The sequence below is a fragment of the Salmo trutta genome, chromosome 29, assembly GCF_901001165.1.
Source record: "Salmo trutta chromosome 29, fSalTru1.1, whole genome shotgun sequence".
Classification (NCBI taxonomy): Eukaryota; Metazoa; Chordata; class Actinopteri; order Salmoniformes; family Salmonidae; genus Salmo; species Salmo trutta.
This window is the reverse complement of record NC_042985.1, coordinates 11,014,537-11,034,942: the sequence shown is the minus strand read 5'-3', so window position 1 is coordinate 11,034,942 and position 20,406 is coordinate 11,014,537. Positions and strand designations below refer to the sequence as shown.

Sequence of the window (20,406 nt, the reverse complement as noted above, 5' to 3'; positions counted from 1 at the left end):
GAGCTATAGTGTATATGCTGGAGACACACACTCACTCATGCATGCATGTACATGCTCACACCCACACACACACAGGTGGAATTAGATCCCCCCAAGCCAGACTGAGATCTGAGTCTGTGGGTACCTCAGGTTATCACCTACCAGCAGGAAGGGGTAGTTGGAGCTATCGCTCATGCTCCCAGATAGGGGAAGTACTCAAGACAAGTCGAACAAGGCAAACGTGGGCATAGCATGATAACAATAACTAAGGCGGTTAAGTTTTGAAGAATTAAACTTTGGAGAAAGTAACGTTATGTGACGTTATCTGGAGGGATGGATTCCAAAGTTGCTAAACAAGATAGCAGTGGTGTAGTAATAGTGTAATATGGTAATTTAGCAGATGATGCTATTCAAAGTGATTTACAGTTGACACATGGTATTCAGTACAGTATTTGTACGGCAGCTGCCTGTGGGCATTGCTTGGAGATAGGGATGGGGAAATCTAGTCCTCAGGGTCTGAAGTACTGCTGTTTTTCTGACTGATTCGTGTCACTGATTGGCCAGAGAGTTTTCTCACCTGGGGCATGTTCAGAAGGAAAACGTTGTTGAACGCTGCAGATAGAAATGTCATGAATAAGAGACAAAATGATTCATCATTCTACATGTCATAGTCAGGCATGTTTGTTCTACAGTATATATTTCTACCCGAACATTATGCCCCTGATGTCCCAGGTCTCTGACGCAATGGGAAGGGTGAACACCAGCAATGCTGGCAACTTCGACATCTAAATTAATGTACCCCTGGCTTATGTGATAGCCTACCATACCTTTAGGCTCACCTCTATTTCCCTTCTACCGGCAAGTTGTAAAGATCCCATCCTCTTTTGTTCTGTCCAGTCTCACAGTCCCAAAGGAGGCGCGAAGACACTGTGCCTTCTGAAGCAATTCACAGAAAAACCGCAGTGCAGAAAAACCCATTACCTTTGGAAAATAAGACGCTGCTGGTCCACAGAGCAGAAATTGCTTGAACAATCCCCCCTGATCTCAGCCCCAGAAAAAATAGTAAAGACGATTCTGAAAGTCAAGAAGATCTATACCAGGTAAATAATAATGTGAGAAAAGGGCGAGGAGAATGCCAGCCAGGCAGTCCCCATGTGTCCATGCGCAGAGATGGGCTTTAGACCTTACACACTCCAACAGGTCGGGGATTTAACTCATCCTGTCTGTGAGTGGCACAGTATTACAGGCTTTTGGGCCTGGAGAGAGAAACATGATTGAGCCTCACTCACAGCGAGAGACATCAAGTCTTTAAATATTTCAATAGCTGTTTGGTGAAAACGGCCCTTGGCTTTGGATTCCATGTGTATCTCAGTCGGAATACACTGTCTCCCTGGGATCTAATAGTCTTACTGCAAGATGCCACCAAACATGAAAAGCAATATCCACCTGGGTCTTTACTGGCCTGTAAGCAATGTCAGCTTATGGAAATATCAATGTTTTAAAAGGCGGGGGGGGGGGGGGGGGGGGGGGGGGGGGGGCATGCAGAGATCAATGCATTTAATTTACAAATGTCCTGGATTTATTCTGTATCTGGATATGTCTCAGTTATGGATAGCCAACATTCTCTACTAATATTCTTATTTGGATTGCTGAGAATTTGGTAATAAAAGGAATACAAAGGCTAATTACCTCATGCATAATCATCTTTCAAACCATAGGTGGCTGTTATTGTCTTCTGAATATAACAAGTGCAAACAAAAGGTCAGAAATACGCATACATAACTTCCTACATTTGGTTATTGCTTTTAATAGTCTTTGAAGACTCATCACAAACCCCTAATGTGCACACATCTGTTTCAAAATAGCTATTCAGGGAATCACTGTTCAACCATAGTGCTAACTTATTCAGAGATAGCACACTGAATATTCATTAGGAAGAACACAAGTTGGTTGGCTTTGGTGGTTTTATAATTTTGATCAAATAAGCAATAGTTTGTCTATGGATATTTGTCTTCAATAAGTATACTGCTACTTACCTCTCTGCTACTGTCCATGTAGTGTGACAATTTGTTTGTAAAATATTGATATTGATATTTAATAGGTCTACTATTCAACAATAGCTGCCTGGAATCAGTCTAATATAACTATTACTTATCTGCCTTATTCAAGAGCTATGTTGTGTTTAGATGTTTGTTATAGACAATAAGATGTTTTATTTTTGCAGATTCAGAGAATTCAGCATGGTGGAATGGGAACATTTCTTCACCAGCCCAGTCAAAACCCTCTCAAACCCAGCCCCAAGTATGATTCTGGAAAATATTGCATATTTTTACACCGTTTGGCAAATTATTTTCACAACATTTATTTTGCACTAAATATATTTATTTCAATAAGATTATTTCCCGAGCTTGACAATTGAACACATATTTCTTCCCAGTAAACTATGCCTAATGTGAAAGGCCAATGTCCTTGCCGGAGTGGCATTCCGCATTTAACAACAACAAAAAACAGCCGCTGCATCTTTGACAGTCTAGCAAGCAACCAAAGCAATTCAGCATATGAAACAAAAACAAGCATATACCTTTCTCTCTCCTCCATTATCTACAAGGCAGGCCAACTTGTCTAGCATGTTATCTGATGTATATTACCTTTGATATTGTAGAAAATCAAATAAGTGGACATTTGAAGAAAACATATTTCCATAGCATGGACAAGAGACCAGGGGTGGTTGGTTTTAGATCTGTACCTCATGCGGATACAAAGCTATTTAAAAGTATGCCTAGAAGCACAACACTTGATTCAGCTAATCAACTATTAATCAAAGCCTTTGGTTGATTGAATCAAGTATTAATGCTGGGATGGAACAAAAGCCTGCAACACAGCGAGTGGGTCCAGGGTCCCTATGAACTGGTTTGAAGATAGGTTGGAGCAGGTGTTGTTGGAGCGCCATTGAGTTAACTTGGAGCTTCACCTAGAGGAACTATTGTAGTATTACAACTACTTGTTACATTGCCATTCTCCCCCATCTTTCTGTATAGTCCTACATTATGTATGAGAGCATTAAATCTGTGATGGATTGTTGAAATTTCCCAGATTATGGTGTGTTTGAGAGCATTAAATCTGTGACGTATTGAACAGTTTCCCAGATTATGGTGTGTTTGAGAGCATTAAATCTGTGATGTATTGAACAGTTTCCCAGATTATGGTGTGTTTGAGAGCATTAAATCTGTGACGTATTGAACAGTTTCCCAGATTATGGTGTGTTTGAGAGCATTAAATCTGTGATGTATTGTTGAACAGCTTCACAGATCCCAGACTGTAGTTTTAATGACACACTACACTGAATCATTTCAGAAGGTATCAGACAAATACATTATTGGTATCAACATACTTTATTGCCGAGATAAAAATATACATTTCCACTTGTTTCAGCAATTAACAGTCACAATATTATTGTGTCTTACTCTTAGATGACATGCTAAGGAAACAAATTAAAGCATGTAACATACATTGGCAAACTTTCACATACGCACAAATACTCAGACGTCACTAGTTAAGATTTTATTTGCACATGAAAAATCCCACCTGCAAATATAATCAATGAAGGTTATGCACGAAAACGGTGGAACTTTTACCACGTCAGCATTCAAACTACGAAATTAAATTGATCGAACAGTGAAGGGCACTCTGCGATTTTACACTACATGGGGTGTATTCATAAGTGCACACCATAGCTAAACGTTTTGCAACGAAAACGAGTTTCTTTCCGGACAAGTTCAGGTAGTCCCTTCTCATTTCAGTGTCTAGTGAATACACTCCAGACAACACTGTAGTGGGTGATTCCCTGATGAAGGTACAGACCACAGAAAGCCAGTAGTGGAATATAAAACATTTCCAACTGTGTCATTGTCTACCATCACCCGGATTCCAGCCAGTCCACAGTCCTATTATACATCTCTACATGTAACAGTCCATTTAGAGTTCCAGTTCTATTACGCCAAATGTCTCACACAGTGGAGGCTGGTGGGAAGAGCTATAGGAGGACAGGCTCATTGTAATGGCTGGAATGGAATAAATTAAACGGTATCAAACATATGGAAACCACATCTGACTTCTTACCATTTAATCCATTCCAGCCATTACAACGAGCCTGTCCTCCTATAGTTCCTCCCACCAGCCTCCACTGGTCTCGTACACATCCGAGTTCACAAACCAGCAGACTAGACCTACACTATTCCACTCCTTTTGGTTTCCAAAAGTCTTTGTATCTATTCCTGAACAGCAGAAGGCACAATCCCACTAGCCTGGGTGTCGGTCTGTTTCTGGCCTCTTGCCAACTCCTTATGGAATCGGTTTGGACAACAACGGCAATGGACTCAGCCAGAGCACAAACAGATCTGGGACCAGGCTACAATCCTTCCTGAAGTCCGCCATTCCATTCCACTCTCAGGCTTACCCAACCTTATAGGCAGTGCTCATTAGAGCACACCATAGCAAAACATTTTGTAACAGAAAAGAAGCGTTTCTTATTGGACAAGCTCAGGTAGTACCTCCCTGTAGCACTCCGCTTTCCTCCATTCTATGCCTACAAAACATGGCCCAATGTTTAGGTGTGGTAGATGGTGTCTACCTGATCCAGGGCATTGTTCAGCAGGGCACAACATTGTGGAACGTTTCGATAGATATACATTATCTAGAAAAAACATGCCGCAATGAGGCATCACGTCATCTCTATTCATGACGTTTCTAGCTGCAACATTCCAAGTTTGCCTACTGAACACAACCCAGTCGTGTTTACTAGGGAGTCATGTTTAATAGTGCAAGCAACACAAAACCTTTTTTAATTTTTTTTTTTTTAAAGTTCTGCAACAGAAACCAAAATGCTAAAATGTTTCATGGATGAGTTGGGGTAGGACCGCCCCAGTTTCTACAGGACCCAGGTGTGGTGAGGAGTTGTCTAGGTGTAGTAGATGATCTCTGGGATCTGTCCATCCTCCACTGACGTGCCGTTGTTGTTCCCAGGAGAGCTGAAAAAGAAAAAGGTGGTCTTGGTCCCCGTGGCGGACTCCTGGCTCACTTTCTTTAACCCTTTAGTGCCGTAGTGAGAGTCCGGGCCCTACAGGAGACAAGTGGATTGTTAGGAAGGAGAATTTATGCACAAAACTCCGTTTTTCCTATGTACTGAAATGATCCACCTTGAAAGCTTGACATAAAATATTCCCAAAAAATTGTAACAGTGGACTAATAGACACAATATAAAAATACTTGTTTATAGTTTTGTTTTGTGTGAACAATCCCTTTAAGATGAGCTGACGATTAAAATGTTCATTACAAAGTCTCAACTGTGGTCACACACAGGGTTGATGATCTAGTAGAATACAGACCAAAACTAGTTGCAATAACAACAATTGATTCAAGTCTATAATAAACATGCTGCTGTTAGCAGCAGAGGCAAAGTTCAAACTCAGAAAAATAAAACACAATAGCCTATTTGTTTGTAAACATGCACTTGAGTAGTCAGTCTCATGTCTTCTGTCGTTATGGGGTGAGCGTACCTTTAAGGTTGCACAAGCGGTGTAGCTAACGTTGGGTAAAATCTCCACAGGCTCCTTGAACATGACTCTGAACGTGTTGGCTGTTCCGTCACAGCTGAAGCCCGTGTCGTTTGTTGCTAGCGTTAGGCTTTTGTCACTCTCTATAATCTGAAAAAAATGATGGATACAATTATTGTAAATTACTGTTTGCACTATAGCTTAAAAAAATATGTATATGTAACAAGTTTTTTTATTTTTAAGGTTTTCTGAACAAATTCACTATAATGGCCTGGATTGTGTTCAGTTGGCACCAAACGGGGAAAAATGTTTTGAAACAGAAAGGTACTACCTGAACTTGTCTAATAACAACCCAGGATTTTGGTTTTCCATTGCAAAACGTTTTGTTACTATGTGCCCTACTCGACACAACCCTGGTAACCAGATCTTAGTGCTTCATACACAGTAAGGAACATTGGAGAAGTTATCGTGTGGCTGAAGCACTAACAGGACACATTTGGTCTGGCTACCAGGCTGATAACATCCTTAGCTCATCATTATTAAATGCTCACCTGTATATTAACCTGATAGTCCGTAGGTCCGTGGATCGAGCCATACAGTCCGAACCCCACCACTGATATTCTTCTATTTACATTAAATCTACAGGAGATGGAAATTACAAGATACTTTTAGAAACCTCAAAGGAACGAACACAGCCTTTATTAAAACACATGCAATAGAATCTCCACCAATGGGGGTGTGGTGAAGAGGTATGAGGCTGGAGAAAGACCATCGTTCAAATTCAACTGGTTGACTCCTTTAACAGCACACGTTGCAACAGAAGAACCATCTCAAACTTTTTTGGGGGTGTTGATTTGCATTCAAATGTTCCACCACTGTAAAACAGTGATGTGGCTGGTTTTTTATGGCTCTGCCAGAAGCAAACCCCCTCCAAAAATGTGTTGAACCGACTTATTTTTACATTTTGTCATTCATCAGACACTCTTATCCAGAGCGACTTACAGGAGCAATTAGGGTTAAGTGCCATGCTCAAGGGCACATCGACAGAACCTTGTCTTTGGGTTTCAAAACAGCAACCTTTGTTACTGGCCCAACGCTCTAACCACTAGGTCACCTGCCACTCATAAGTGTTCCTCTCCACCGAGGTCTGTAGAAAAAGGCTTATAGGTTATTGAAGGACAAACCAGAGTTGTACTGACGCTTGACACACCATCATCTGAATTAGAATTAATAGTTTATATTTTTCCGTCTGAATAATTTGCATGTCCAAAAAACAAATACGAGCCAAATACAAAGTAATTTCTGTGCAAGGGCTTTTAGTCATTCTAATTGTATAGTGTGGGGCCGGTAGGACATTGTCACGGTGTAGACAAGCAGGTACACAGTCTCACCTGATCCTGTCACTGGTGCCACTGTATCCCCAGCGACTTTCAACCTGCTGGAACCTACTAATGCTGCCCTCCTTTCCTCGGAGGCAGCAGCGGGGCCTGTCAATGTAGTCTACCCGCGGCTTGGGGTTTACTGTAAAGTGTAAAAACAGATTTACCACCTCCCGATCGAACAATATTCCAGACTGGGCAGGCCCTGTTGCACAAGAAAGAATATCAAACTGGTTTCAGACTGGGAAGGCCCTGTTGCACAAGAATTAATATCAAACTGGTTTCTAGGGCTGGGTTCATTGGACAGCAGAAACACAAACACATTTATAAAATGATTATACACCGATATGTTCAATATGAATTCTAAGTTACAAGTATGTTCAAGTATTTACATTTTACAAAACTGAGCTTGATGAAAAGCAGTGCTTACTCGTATTAAAAAGTGATAACATTTAGGATATGTGAAATCTGACAAAGCAGAGTCCTAACTTATTTAGCATTTTAAACTACAACTTTAGATAGTGTGTGTGTTTGTCTTTCTGTTTACGTGCGTCTGTCTCTGTGTGTATGTCTCAGACAGAGAGATGCCCACCCGCAGCAAACTCTTCCACAGTCATGAGTGGGAAGCGGATGAGGGTTAGGGCCTTGCCCAGAACCTTCTGTTTGTTCTCAGAGGTGAGGGGAAGCTGTTGCCTGTAACACTCGGCATCCGCCCAGCGCACCACCGCACCAAATAGACGGTTTTCACGAATCCCCAGGGTGTCTCTCTCCAGCACAGCACACAGAGTATCTAAAAACACAGGCTCAATGTTAGGCCTAGTCTACACAGTATGACACAAATGGAAGGGGTTAGGGTAAAAGGTTAAACTCAATTGCCTCCAGAATGCACCCAGAAACAAACATACACTTAAAGTAGTCCATTTGTTCTACTAGCTCTATGATGGGGATCCTAATAAAATACTGATGGATTCTATTAAAACGTAAATTGTTTCAAGTTAAACTGTAGTTTGTATCCTGTGTAGTGAATGATTACTGTGAGTATTAATGGAGTTTAGGTCATGAAACTGTGTGGATGCTCATTTAGGAACCATGACCTAATGAGCAGTGCCAAGAACAGAAGATGGACGGGGTGCGATTCTGACATCTGGCTAAACAAAGAGGACCGTGGACATTCCACAGGGGAGCCAGAGGGAAACTCATTGGGGTCAGAAAATGTATAGCTGGGGAGGTGACACCTACAAGGGAAGAGTATACAATGTGTTGTGAGCTTTCTAAATGGATGCACTCAGCTGACTGTATCCTTGGTATTAAACACTAGAAACTTCCCTTGAGCTTTTGGTCTCAATTCCTTATTGCAAAGAGGTTGCAATAGCATTTTTCTTTTTAACAACACCATAAGTCTATTGGCGGTTCATAAATAAAGTGAAAAGGTGCATAGCACCACATACGGTGCTGAGTGTGTTGGTCTTAACAGGTATAAAGCCACGGTGGGTGACGTAGCTACTACCACCTGCAGTTATGGAATGTTTGCTCAGGAGTTGAATTAATTGGCTGACCCCTCCTGTTGTCCTAGAAGGAATTATGTTCTTCTCACCCAGTTGACTACATCAGAAGCACCGCATGATGGCTAACCCCCATCGTTTACCCAAATCATCCACTGTATATCATTGGGATATGTTCCTGTGTGAATAATAAGCCATACTGATGCATACCTAGGTCAATGTCAGTGAATCCTTCTGCGTTTATGGCATCCCCGGTGCTTTTGTCTATTGTTTCCAAACAGAGGCTGGCAAGCTGAGGCTCATCGAATAGTCTGGCCTGCAGAAAGAATGAGCACGGTACAAGATGACACATCAGCATGAGACACATGGGGAAGTTGTCTGTTCAAGCACCGCCCCGGGAATTTCCACTTGAATTGATAAAGGCATAACTTGATATAGAACGTTCTAGTATCAAACTTACTCGCTCAACAGAACAAAAACAGGAAACGAGAACTCTTGAATATACCTTACACTTTAAAAAAGAAAATGTGGACAGTGGGCAGTGTGGGATGTGACCTGTGTTTAAGCAAGTTATTCCGTAGTACTACCCAAGTCATCTAGGCCAGTGGATTATCTTCAGTCATGCCTTAGTTTTGGGGGTTTTGTATACCCTGTTCTGAATTGTTACCCAAGAGGAATTGGCAGAGATGCCATCCTGGCTATTCTTTCTATGTGATGAACTACAGTAGTCTATTGTATTTAGTGAAGAGCTGGCATATTCTCTAGAACCCACATGAGGGTTTTATGTATTATAGTTAATGCTACCAGTTCTATATACTACCTGAGTGAAAAGTAGTATTATAGCTAATGCTACCAGTTCTATATACTACCTGAGTGAGTAGTAGTATTATAGTTAATGCTACCAGTTCTATATACTACCTGAGTGAGTAGTAGTATTATAGTTAATGCTACCAGTTCTATATACTACCTGAGTGAAAAGTAGTATTATAGCTAATGCTACCAGTTCTATATACTACCTGAGTGAGTAGTAGTATTATAGTTAATGCTACCAGTTCTATATACTACCTGAGTGAAAAGTAGTATTATAGCTAATGCTACCAGTTCTATATACTACCTGAGTGAAAAGTAGTATTATAGTTAATGCTACCAGTTCTATATACTACCTGAGTGAAAAGTAGTATTATAGTTAATGCTACCAGTTCTATATACTACCTGAGTGAGTAGTAGTATTACGTAGAATAGTTTATGCAATAGGAGTTATATTACCAGCCCTATATACCTGAGTGAGTAGCATGAATGCGTTGTCTGCCCTGAGGTGTTTGGTAAGGAACTCCACACACTGAGTCTCTAGAGCAGGGACGGCATATTTCTTCGCCGTGTACAGAGTGGTCATCACCGTCTCTGGTCCTATGTGGACCTCGTCAGAGTACAGGAACCTGCAAGCGCGCGCGCACACACACACACACACACACACACACACACACACACACACACACACACACACACACACACACAGTAAGTGGTCAAAGAAGGTGGGAGGGACAGGCTTCCAGAACACCAAAATGTCTGTCTTCTAAAACAAAAGCTTGACATTGCATATAGAAGATTTTTTTTAAGAAGAGGTCATTAGGAATAGCTCAGCAGGAGCCTTGTTTGATATCAGTTCCATCAACTCACATCAAATCAAATTTGATTGGTAACATACACGTAATTAGCAGATGTTATAGCAGGTGTCACAAAACGCATGAGCTTCTAGCTCCAACAGCGCAGTAATATCTAACAAATTACACAACATATACCCAATACACACAAATCTAAGTAGGAATCAATTAAGACTATATACATATGGATGAGCGATGACAGAGCAGAACGGACTAAGATACAGTAGAATAGTATAGAATACTGTATATACATATGAGATGAGAAATGCCAGATATGTAAACATTATTAAAGTAACTAGTGTTCCATTCCTTAAAGTGGCCAGTGATTTCTAGTCTGTGTCTATAGGCAGCAGCCTCTAATGTGTTAATAATACATGAATATTAACATACAGCAAATGCAATGTCAGCACTCATAACATAAGGGCAACAATATAACTAACGTACTAGGGTAACAACACCTCTCTATAAATATATTATATCCCAATGCAGTGCATTGGTCAATAGATGTTACCTTAGCAAGGCTAGGAAGGCTGCAGGTTCCACATCAGGTAACTCTATCTCGGCCGAGGTGGTGGCCATTCCCCCGTTGAACATGGCGTCAAATACTGCACTACCAGCAGCTAGGACGAATTTATGCGCTGGTATCCTCTGCGCCTGTCTACCTTTACCGACAATAAACCTAACGTCACTGAGCAGTTCGTTATTGAAGAGAAACGCGAAGCGCTCTTTTACTGAGCTCTTCGTGGCCTGCCAGTTGTACATAGGCTCCCGGTGAAGGCCACCCGACGGGGGTGAGATTGGTGCTGCGACCACGGGGACTGGCATATTCGAGGCCACTCCAGCATTTCTTCCCGCTCCAGAATGGGCGAAATTGGATGCTCGTCCTTCAAGATTGGACGGTGGGCCGATGCCACCACCCCCAGTCGCCATTTCGTAACGTTGTCCTTACTGGCTTTTACGATTGATAACCGTGGAAAATATCAATGACGCATATTTGCGTTTATTGCGAATTTTTCACAGACGAATGGGCCAGTGTTTGTTACTGCTTTCTTTCTCGCTCTCCAGGAATGACGCACACTTCCGCGGTTTACGTCTCTTCCTGTGAATCCTTCTTGTTGTTTTCTTTTAACCCATTAGGTGGCACTGTTTTATGCTGTCACGTCAAGCAGACAGCATCGCTGAATACCTTTATTTTGGAATTACCACAAATCTGTCTGCAACATGCATATTAGACACTAGACACTAGACACGACAACACACAGTTGATCATTTCCACACAATCCGAATGCGGCAGAGCAAAACTGCTTTGCAACAAGCCAAGCATTCTTGAATAGTTTATATACTCCTTTTTTTAGTTAATACTTTCCAGCTAACTTCTGGAGAATTGTCAAATCTTTGAAACAAAGCTCCACCCCCTCCTTGCCCCCGCGGGTTTTGACAGCCTCTGGTCCCATACTAGACAAAATGTACATTTGTAGTGCTTTTAATAAGCGTTAGGCTTCAGCTGGTCACCTGCTTGAAAGGATAGTTTCTGAAAGAGGTAGTCCTTTAGTCACATTAACCGATTGTAAAGAATAATGCTCTAACAGACTCATATAGTTTATTTTCATTTCAACCATTTGATGTCTGTGATGTACTAAGTGACTTGCTAAAGATCGATGTAAAATACATCCACAGGGGCTGATTCACTTGACCCCTTCTTATTACAGCTCTCTGTCCATAGTCGAGAGAAGTAGGGTTGCTGAGGGTGTTGAAGCTCCCCCTGAAAAATCGGAATAAATATATATATATATATTCATGTAATATTCATCTCTCTCTCTCTCTCTCTCTCTCTCTCTCTTTCTCTCTCTCTCTCTCTCTCATATATATATATTAATACATAAAGGCGGAGATCCTTATGATAATTACCGCCAATCTCCAAGTTATCTTGCCTAGCCAAGGTACTAGAATCCCTGACCAACTCCCAGCTACACATTTTTTTTAACATCTCACTCTATTCTAAATATGCACTAGTCTGGTTTTAGAGCTGGACATAGAACTGTTTCAGCTACTATGCTTGTTTTAGATGATGGGATTGCCTAGATCATAAAAAACATTGTGCTGCCTGATTTATAGACCTTTCTAAGGCATTCAACACCGTTGACATTCCCTACTCATTCAAAAACTGTCAGAAATGGGCCTGGACGATAAGTATTTCAAATGGTTTAAGAGCGTCTGACAGACAGGACACAATGTGTGCTTTGTGATGGTGTCAAGTCTCATTTTCTCAATATTACGAAAGGTGAACAGCAGGGGTCGGTATTGGGACCTGTTCTTTTTAATGTTTATATAAATAATATTGGTCTATGTATTAAATCCTGTAATATTCATCTGTATGCAGACGATATGGTTATTTATGCCATTGCACCGACTGTTGACCAGAGCTGCGATCTGATTTTGTTGCATTACAGAAAGCCCTTGTTGATTTAAAACTTGAACTTAATGCAGGCAAAACTAAATATATGTTGTTCTCTAATTCACTGAAAAATTGATTGATAAAGATTTAACGTTTTAAAGCATACTGAGGTTAGTTAAAAGCTAAGATTTAAAGTGGGCTTCTTTTTTAGAAATAGATCTTGCCTCTCCATGAACAGCAGGAAGCAGATTGTGCAGTCAACTTTCCTGACAGTTCTTGATTATGATGACACCATTTACCTGATTGCAGCAGCCAATACTCTTAGTCTTAAACCTTTGGATGCCGTCTACCATATCGCCCTTCACTTTATTACAGGTGACAGTTTTAATACTCATCACTCCATCCTTTATCATAAGGTCATCTAGACCTCACTAAAATCCCGTAGATCACTTCATTACTCCCTTCTTGTTCACAAAGCTCTGCTTCATAAGCTTCCAACATACTTCACTTCCCTGTTGAAATATAAAAATATGAGATACCAAATCCATTTGCAACTCGAGGTCCCACTTGTCTCTACAAAGTTTGGTAAATCTGCCTTTAATTTGAATGTACCACAGTTATGGAATAACTTACAAAACAAATTCCACTGCTGTTGGATTCCCTGCTACCAATAGGGCAGTTTAAAAGTCTGTTGTTAAATGAGTTCACTGAAGTGTGCGATTGTTTCAATTTACTATTATAACTTGTTGTAATAACCTGATGTCATGTATTTATATCTGTCTTGTAGATCTTTTTTTTTTTTTTTTAAAGTTGTGTTGATGGATATTTTGTCCTCAGGGCACCATTGCAAATGAGTCACTGGTCTCAATTGGGCTCTCCTGATTAAATAAAAGTAAAAAAAAAATTGTAGGCCATGGAAATATGTTGTCTGATGGATTTATATTGTACTACATAGAGTAGGCCTATGGCATTTAAATAGCCTAAATTCAAGATGGCCTTATAGTTCATCATCACTTTGCTCAGTGGTTTCCAACCTTTTTCAGTTACTCTACCAACAACTGAATTTTGCTCTGCCAGGACCAGGGGTCCTAATACCCCTGGTTGGGAACCACTGATCTTTGTGTGACGTGGTGAGGTTGGACCCAGGTGCAGAGAAGAAACCAGACGAGGGATCAGGGGTTAAGGATAAACATATTACTTTACTGAGAAACGGTAGCCGCAGGATCACAGTACACTTGAAAAACAACAAACACTATATCTCGCAAACTCACACAGGAAACAACCGCACATGGTAACCAATTCAAGCTTCTGCAAAGGGACAACAGAAAACACACCTCTTTTAACTCTTTAGGGATAGGGGGCAGCATTGGGAAGTTTGGATGAAAAGCGTGCCCAGGGTAAACTGCCTGTTACTCAGGCCCAGAAGCTAGAATATGCATATACTATATAGTAGATTTGGATAGAAAACACTCTAAAGTTTCCAAAAATGTTAAAATAATGTCTGTGAGTATAACAGAACTCATATGGTAGGCGAAAACCTGAGAAAAATCCAACCAGGAAGTGGGAATTCTGAGGTTTGTAGTTTTCAAATGAATGAATATTCAGTGTCTGTGGGGTCAGATTGCACTTCCTAAGGCTTCCACTAGATGTCAACAGTCTTTAGAAGTTGTTTCAGGCTTCTATTGTGAAAGGGGAGCGATAAGACCAGTCAAAGTAGTGGCTCAGCTGAAAGCCTTTAGTTTAGTCATGCGCGTGGCCGTGAGCGTGAGCTCCGTTCCCGTTCCTTTCTAATGAAAACAATATTGTCCGGTTGAAACATTATTGAATATTTATGATAAAAACACACTAAGGATTGATTAGAAACATCGTTTGACATGTTTCTACAAACTCAAATGGAACCTTTTTGAGTTTTCGTGTAGACTTTGTGCCCGCGATTTGTGCATTTGGATTACTGGACTAAACGCGCGAACAAAAAGGAGGTATTTGGACATAAAGATGAACTTTATCGAACAAAACAAACATTTATTGTCTAACATGGAGACCTGGGAGTGCCATCAGATGAAGATCATCAAAGGTAAGTGATTCATTTTAACGCTATTTCTGACTTTTGTGACACCTCTCCTTGGTTGGAAAATGGCTGTATGGTTTTTGTGGCTAGGCGCTGACCTAACATAATCGTATGGTGTGCTTTAGCCGTAAAGCCTTTTTGAAGTTAAGGCCATTTTTCTGGGATTAAAGGTCAAAAACGAAAATAGAGCGCTAATTTGACCGCTTCACGTCAAAGTACATTGTTAAACTCGTCGTTTGAATGAGGAGACCAAGGTGCAGCGTGGTAGGCGTACATCATTTCCTTTAACAGGGAAACATAACAAGTAAATAGGACACCCCTGAGTGTTGTTAATGTCTCTAGGATGGTCTCTGTCAGTGCTTATCGGCCATTGGACATAAACAAGTTGGAAATCGCAAATTCAACAATGAGAGGTTTGGAAGGAATCAGTGACAGTGGCTAACGTTAACTGCAAGCATTGCAAAAAAATCACTAGCCTGCTATTCAGTGGAGTGGCTGTGTGGTCCCAAGTTTAAAATGATAAACATTCAACATTGGCCATGCTGTCAAAACAAGAGTTAACTCGGAATTGCGAAAAACTTGACTTCAGTGAGTTCAAGACACCTGGTTAATCAGGAATAAATGAGCTCCGACTGGGAAAATACCTTTTGAACGGTCATCCAACTTGGAATTGTGAATCTGGCCTTTTTCTACAGCTACGACCTTAAGATCAATGACATCAACATGATTCAATCGTTTTTTTCAGAGTTCCCAGTTGTTTTGAAAGCACCATAAATACAGAGAATGCCAGACTTTGATGACAAAATTTGCCCACGAAGGACCATCGCACCACCTTTCTGTTCAAATGAGCACAGCACAACAAGGTGAGTCAAAAAATGTCTTGTATGCTGCTGCATAAATGATGTAATATGCCAGGGAGATATGTATACTGTAGCTAAGAAAGTGTATGTTGTGTAGTAAGATGTTAGTAGCCCATGTGCCCCACCCTAATTATTTGGTCTATTTACCCCTCTTAATTTCGCCTACTGTTCTGACTTGGTGGTGCACATGTGGCCTATAACCTGTTTTAGAGAAATGTAATCATAGAATGTTGTAAGAGCTTTCATTGTCTGCTTATATGCCTCCTTTATTAATCCTAAGGTTCTGACTTGGTGTACAGGGAGAACACAGCATCCCACTTTCTTTTTTTTCTCTCCCCATCCAAGATTTACATGATAAAATCGCCATTGATCACGTGTCATGTTCAGGGATGTGAACTCCACTTGTGGGATCACGCGTCAACGACAGCAGTCAGAATAGACACCTTAGCGCCATAGGAAAGGGGATCTCAATGCTCTGCAGTCGCTTCCTCTCCTTGCTTCCTTCTCTTCATCCATACTGACCTGTGACACCTGGACAGGTAAAAACAGATAGCCTGAGCCTTGGTTTCCCGACTTCTGCATTGTCAGTTAGGGAGGGAGAGAAGTGAGCCTTATTTTACGATTGAGATGCGCACAGGGTGCTGGCAGAATAGTAGTTCGCACCCAAGAAAAAATATATTTGCTAGTTCTCTGAACATTTTCCTATATCACATGGTCTGAATGGAGAAACATGTTCTAATGTTTTTTAACAGATATAATTTTGTGTTTTATTTTCAGAAACAAATAATTATTTATGCGCGTCGACAGTGTAAGTAGAGCAATGAACGCGTCTGCTGGGACGGGAGTTTTTAATTTACATTTACATTTAAGTCATTTAGCAGACGCTCTTATCCAGAGTGACTTACAAATTGGTGCATTCACCTTATGATATCCAGTGGAACAACCACTTTACAATAGTGCATCTAAATCTTTTAAGGGGGGGGGGTTAGAAGGATTACTTTATCCTATCCTAGGTATTCCTTAAAGAGGTGGGGTTTCAGGTGTCTCCGGAAGGTGGTGATTGACTCCGCTGTCCTGGCGTAGTGAGGGAGCTTGTTCCACCATTGGGGTGCCAGAGCAGCGAACAGTTTTGACTGGGCTGAGCGGGAACTGTGCTTCCTCAGAGGTAGGGAGGCGAGCAGGCCAGAGGTGGATGAACGCAGTGCCCTTGTTTGGGTGTAGGGCCTGATCAGAGCCTGAAGGTACGGAGGTGCCGTTCCCCTCACAGCTCCGTAGGCAAGCACCATGGTCTTGTAGCAGATGCGAGCTTCAACTGGAAGCCAGTGGAGAGAGCGGAGGAGCGGGGTGACGTGAGAGAACTTGGGAAGGTTGAACACCAGACGGGCTGCGGCGTTCTGGATGAGTTGTAGGGGTTTAATGGCACAGGCAGGGAGCCCAGCCAACAGCGAGTTGCAGTAATCCAGACGGGAGATGACAAGTGCCTGGATTAGGACCTGCGCCGCTTCCTGTGTGAGGCAGGGTCGTACTCTGCGAATGTTGAACCTACAGGATCGGGTCACCGCCTTGATGTTAGTGGAGAACGACAGGGTGTTGTCCAGGGTCACGCCAAGGTTCTTAGCACTCTGGGTGGAGGACACAAGGGAGTTGTCAACCGTGATGGCGAGATCATGGAACGGGCAGTCCTTCCCCGGGAGGAAGAGCAGCTCCGTCTTGCCGAGGTTCAGCTTGAGGTGGTGATCCGTCATCCACACTGATATGTCTGCCAGACATGCAGAGATGCGATTCGCCACCTGGTTATCAGAAGGGGGAAAGGAGAAGATTAATTGTGTGTCGTCTGCATAGCAATGATAGGAGAGACCATGTGAGGATATGACAGGGCCAAGTGACTTGGTGTATAGCGAGAATAGGAGAGGGCCTAGAACAGAGCCCTGGGGGACACCAGTGGTGAGAGCACGTGGTGCGGAGACAGATTCTCGCCACGCCACCTGGTAGGAGCGACCTGTCAGGTAGGACGCAATCCAAGCGTGGGCTGCACCGGAGATGCAAAACTCGGAGAGGGTGGAGAGGAGGATCTGATGGTTCACAGTATCAAAGGCAGCAGATAGGTCTAGGAGGATGAGAGCAGAGGAGAGAGAGTTAGCTTTAGCAGTGCGGAGAGCCTCCGTGACACAGAGAAGAGCAGTCTCAGTTGAATGACCAGTCTTGAAACCTGACTGATTTGGATCAAGAAGGTCATTCTGAGAGAGATAGCAGGAGAGCTGGCCAAGGATGGCACGTTCAAGAGTTTTGGAGAGAAAAGAAAGAAGGGATACTGGTCTGTAGTTGTTGACATCGGAGGGATCGAGTGTAGGTTTTTTCAGAAGGGGTGCAACTCTCGCTCTCTTGAAGACGGAAGAAACGTAGCCAGCGGTCAAGGATGAGTTGATGAGCGAGGTGAGGTAAGGGAGAAGGTCTCCGGAAATGGTCTGGAGAAGAGAGGAGGGGATAGGGTCAAGCGGGCAGGTTGTTGGGCAGGCCGGCCGTCACAAGACGCAAGATTTCATCTGGAGAGAGAGGGGAGAAAGAGGTCAAAGCACAGGGTAGGGCAGTGTGAGCAGGACCAGCGGTGTCGTTTGACTTAGCAAACGAGGATCGGATGTCGTCGACCTTCGTTTCAAAATGGTTGACGAAGTCATCCGCAGAGAGGGAGGAGGGGGGGAGGGGGAGGAGGATTCAGGAGGGAGGAGAAGGTGGCAAAGAGCTTCCTAGGGTTAGAGGCAGATGCTTGGAATTTAGAGTGGTAGAAAGTGGCTTTAGCAGCAGAGACAGAAGAGGAAAATGTAGAGAGGAGGGAGTGAAAGGATGCCAGGTCCGCAGGGAGGCAAGTTTTCCTCCATTTCCGCTCGGCTGCCTGGAGCCCTGTTCTGTGAGCTCGCAATGAGTCGTCGAGCCACGGAGCAGGAGGGGAGGACCGAGCCGGCCTGGAGGATAGGGGACATAGAGAATCAAAGGATGCAGAAAGGGAGGAGAGGAGGGTTGAGGAGGCAGAATCAGGGGATAGGTTGGAGAAGGTTTGAGCAGAGGGAAGAGATGATAGGATGGAAGAGGAGAGAGTAGCGGGAGAGAGAGAGCGAAGGTTGGGACGGCGCAATACCATCCGAGTAGGGGCAGAGTGAGAAGTGTTGGATGAGAGCGAGAGGGAAAAGGATACAAGGTAGTGGTCGGAGACTTGGAGGGGAGTTGCAATGAGATTAGTGGAAGAACAGCATCTAGTAAAGATGAGGTCAAGCGTATTGCCTGCCTTGTGAGTAGGGGGGGAAGGTGAGAGGGTGAGGTCAAAAGAGGAGAGGAGTGGAAAGAAGGAGGCAGAGAGGAATGAGTCAAAGGTAGACGTGGGGAGGTTAAAGTCACCTAGAACTGTGAGAGGCGAGCCATCCTCAGGAAAGGAACTTATCAAGATGTCAAGCTCATTGGTGAACTCTCCAAGGGAACCTGGAGGGCGATAAATGATAAGGATGTTAAGCTTGAAAGGGCTGGTAACTGTGACAGCATGGAATTCAAATGAGGAGATAGACAGATGGGTCAGGGGAGAAAGAGAGAATGTCCACTTCGGAGAGATGAGGATTCCAGTGCCACCACCCCGCTGGCTCGATGCTCTAGGGGTATGCGAGAACACGTAGGCAGACGAGGAGAGAGCAGTAGGAGTAGCAGTGTTATCTGTGGTAATCCATGTTTCCGTCAGCGCCAGGGAGTCTAGGGACTGGAGGGTAGCATAGGCTGAGATGAACTCAGCCTTGTTGGCCGCAGACCGGCAGTTCCAGAGGCTGCCGGAGACCTGGAACTCCACGTGGGTTGTGCGCGCTGGGACCACCAGGTTAGAGTGGCAGCGGCCACGCGGTGTGAAGCGTTTGTATGGCCTGTGCAGAGGGGAGAGAACAGGGATAGCCAGACACATAGTTGACAAGCTACAGAAGAGGCTACGCTAATGCAAAGGAGATTGGAATGACAAGTGGACTACACGTCTCGAATGTTCAGAAAGTTAAGCTTACGTTGCAAAAATCTTATTGACTAAAATGACGAAAATGATACAGTACTGCTGGCTGGTGAAGTAGGCTAGCTAGCAGTGGCTGCGTTGTTGAAAAAACTTTTTATCTTGTCCTTGACATCAATACCCATTTCCTTGTTCTTCAACTCTCTGATCTACACTAACAGGTGAGTAGGGATATTGTCGATAATATAGTTGTCATGTGTTTTGTGTTTTACTGTAGCCGTTAATAAACCTTATAATGCTAGATAGTGGATGAGGCTATAGCCTAGTAGTTTTGTATGCAGTCTTGTATGCAATCTAGGGTAAAGGCATTAGTATTGTGTATCCTAGTTGATTTGATTCTTAGCAGTTTAGGCCTAATTAATTGAGTATTTTTTATTTCTAGCATTAAGACAGTATTTTCGCTGGATCTACAACTGTTCTTATCTTGGCTGTATCTGCATGCTTTTTATTCAAGAAGAAGGCACCCAAAGACCCTCTATTCTATGGTGAGAGTTTACACTGTTTTCCTATACATTCACCAGTGTTTTCCTATGCAGGTATTGTCTATTTTAACTTTGACTTGTAGGTTTAGGCTAGTTTTATATACATACAGTATATCCAAAGTGACTTACAGTAGTGTATGCATACATTTTGATATGGGTGGCCCCAGTGGGAATCGAAAACCGACGATCCTGGACTTGGTGTTACAGGCGCTATGCTCTACCAACTGAGCCACAACGGGCTCTAACTTCGCTGTTGTACGTCTTTGCTACACACACTAGACCAATGATTTTTCTGATTTTTGAAGAAGGTTTTACTTTGCTATGATTTTGTTATGTGTTTGTTAATTGAAGGAACTGATTGTAAGAGCATCTGCTAAATGACTAGAATAACTAAAATAAGTCAAAGTAAAATGTAACTGTATTATTCAGTGTTCTCTTGTTCTGCCAGTGTTTGCAGTGTATGCATTCCTGAGTGTGGTAAACCTGATCATTGGTCTG

At 42.7% G+C, this 20,406-nt stretch overlaps 1 protein-coding gene across 2 annotated transcripts; it reads right to left on the bottom strand.

Moving 5' to 3' along the window:
• Nucleotides 1-3,352: 3,352 nt before the first annotated feature.
• On the bottom strand, nt 3,353-11,161 carry LOC115166899 (BTB/POZ domain-containing protein 1). 2 transcript variants are annotated; one of them, XM_029720809.1, is made up of 8 exons: nt 10,585-11,161; nt 9,692-9,848; nt 8,623-8,728; nt 7,503-7,700; nt 6,923-7,115; nt 6,083-6,170; nt 5,535-5,681; nt 3,353-5,095 (listed from the first exon to the last, which is right to left on the bottom strand). In XM_029720809.1, the coding sequence occupies exons 1-8, from the start codon at nt 11,001-11,003 to the stop codon at nt 4,937-4,939; spliced, it is 1,467 nt and encodes a 488-aa protein (XP_029576669.1). In that variant the 5' UTR covers nt 11,004-11,161; the 3' UTR covers nt 3,353-4,936. The 2 variants fall into 2 exon arrangements, with proteins under 2 accessions (XP_029576669.1, XP_029576670.1); XM_029720810.1 differs by having other exon boundaries at nt 6,923-7,052.
• Nucleotides 11,162-20,406: the final 9,245 nt, after the last annotated feature.

Coding starts and splice junctions, on each gene's coding strand:
- LOC115166899 (XM_029720809.1), bottom strand. CDS start 11,003: ATGGCGACTGGGGGTGGTGGCATCGGCCCACCGTCCAATCTTGAAGGA. Junction 6,171..6,922: donor GGCACCAGTGACAGGATCAG/GTGAGACTGTGT, acceptor CATCTCCTGTAG/ATTTAATGTAAATAGAAGAA. Junction 5,682..6,082: donor ACTATCAGGTTAATATACAG/GTGAGCATTTAA, acceptor CATTTTTTTCAG/ATTATAGAGAGTGACAAAAG.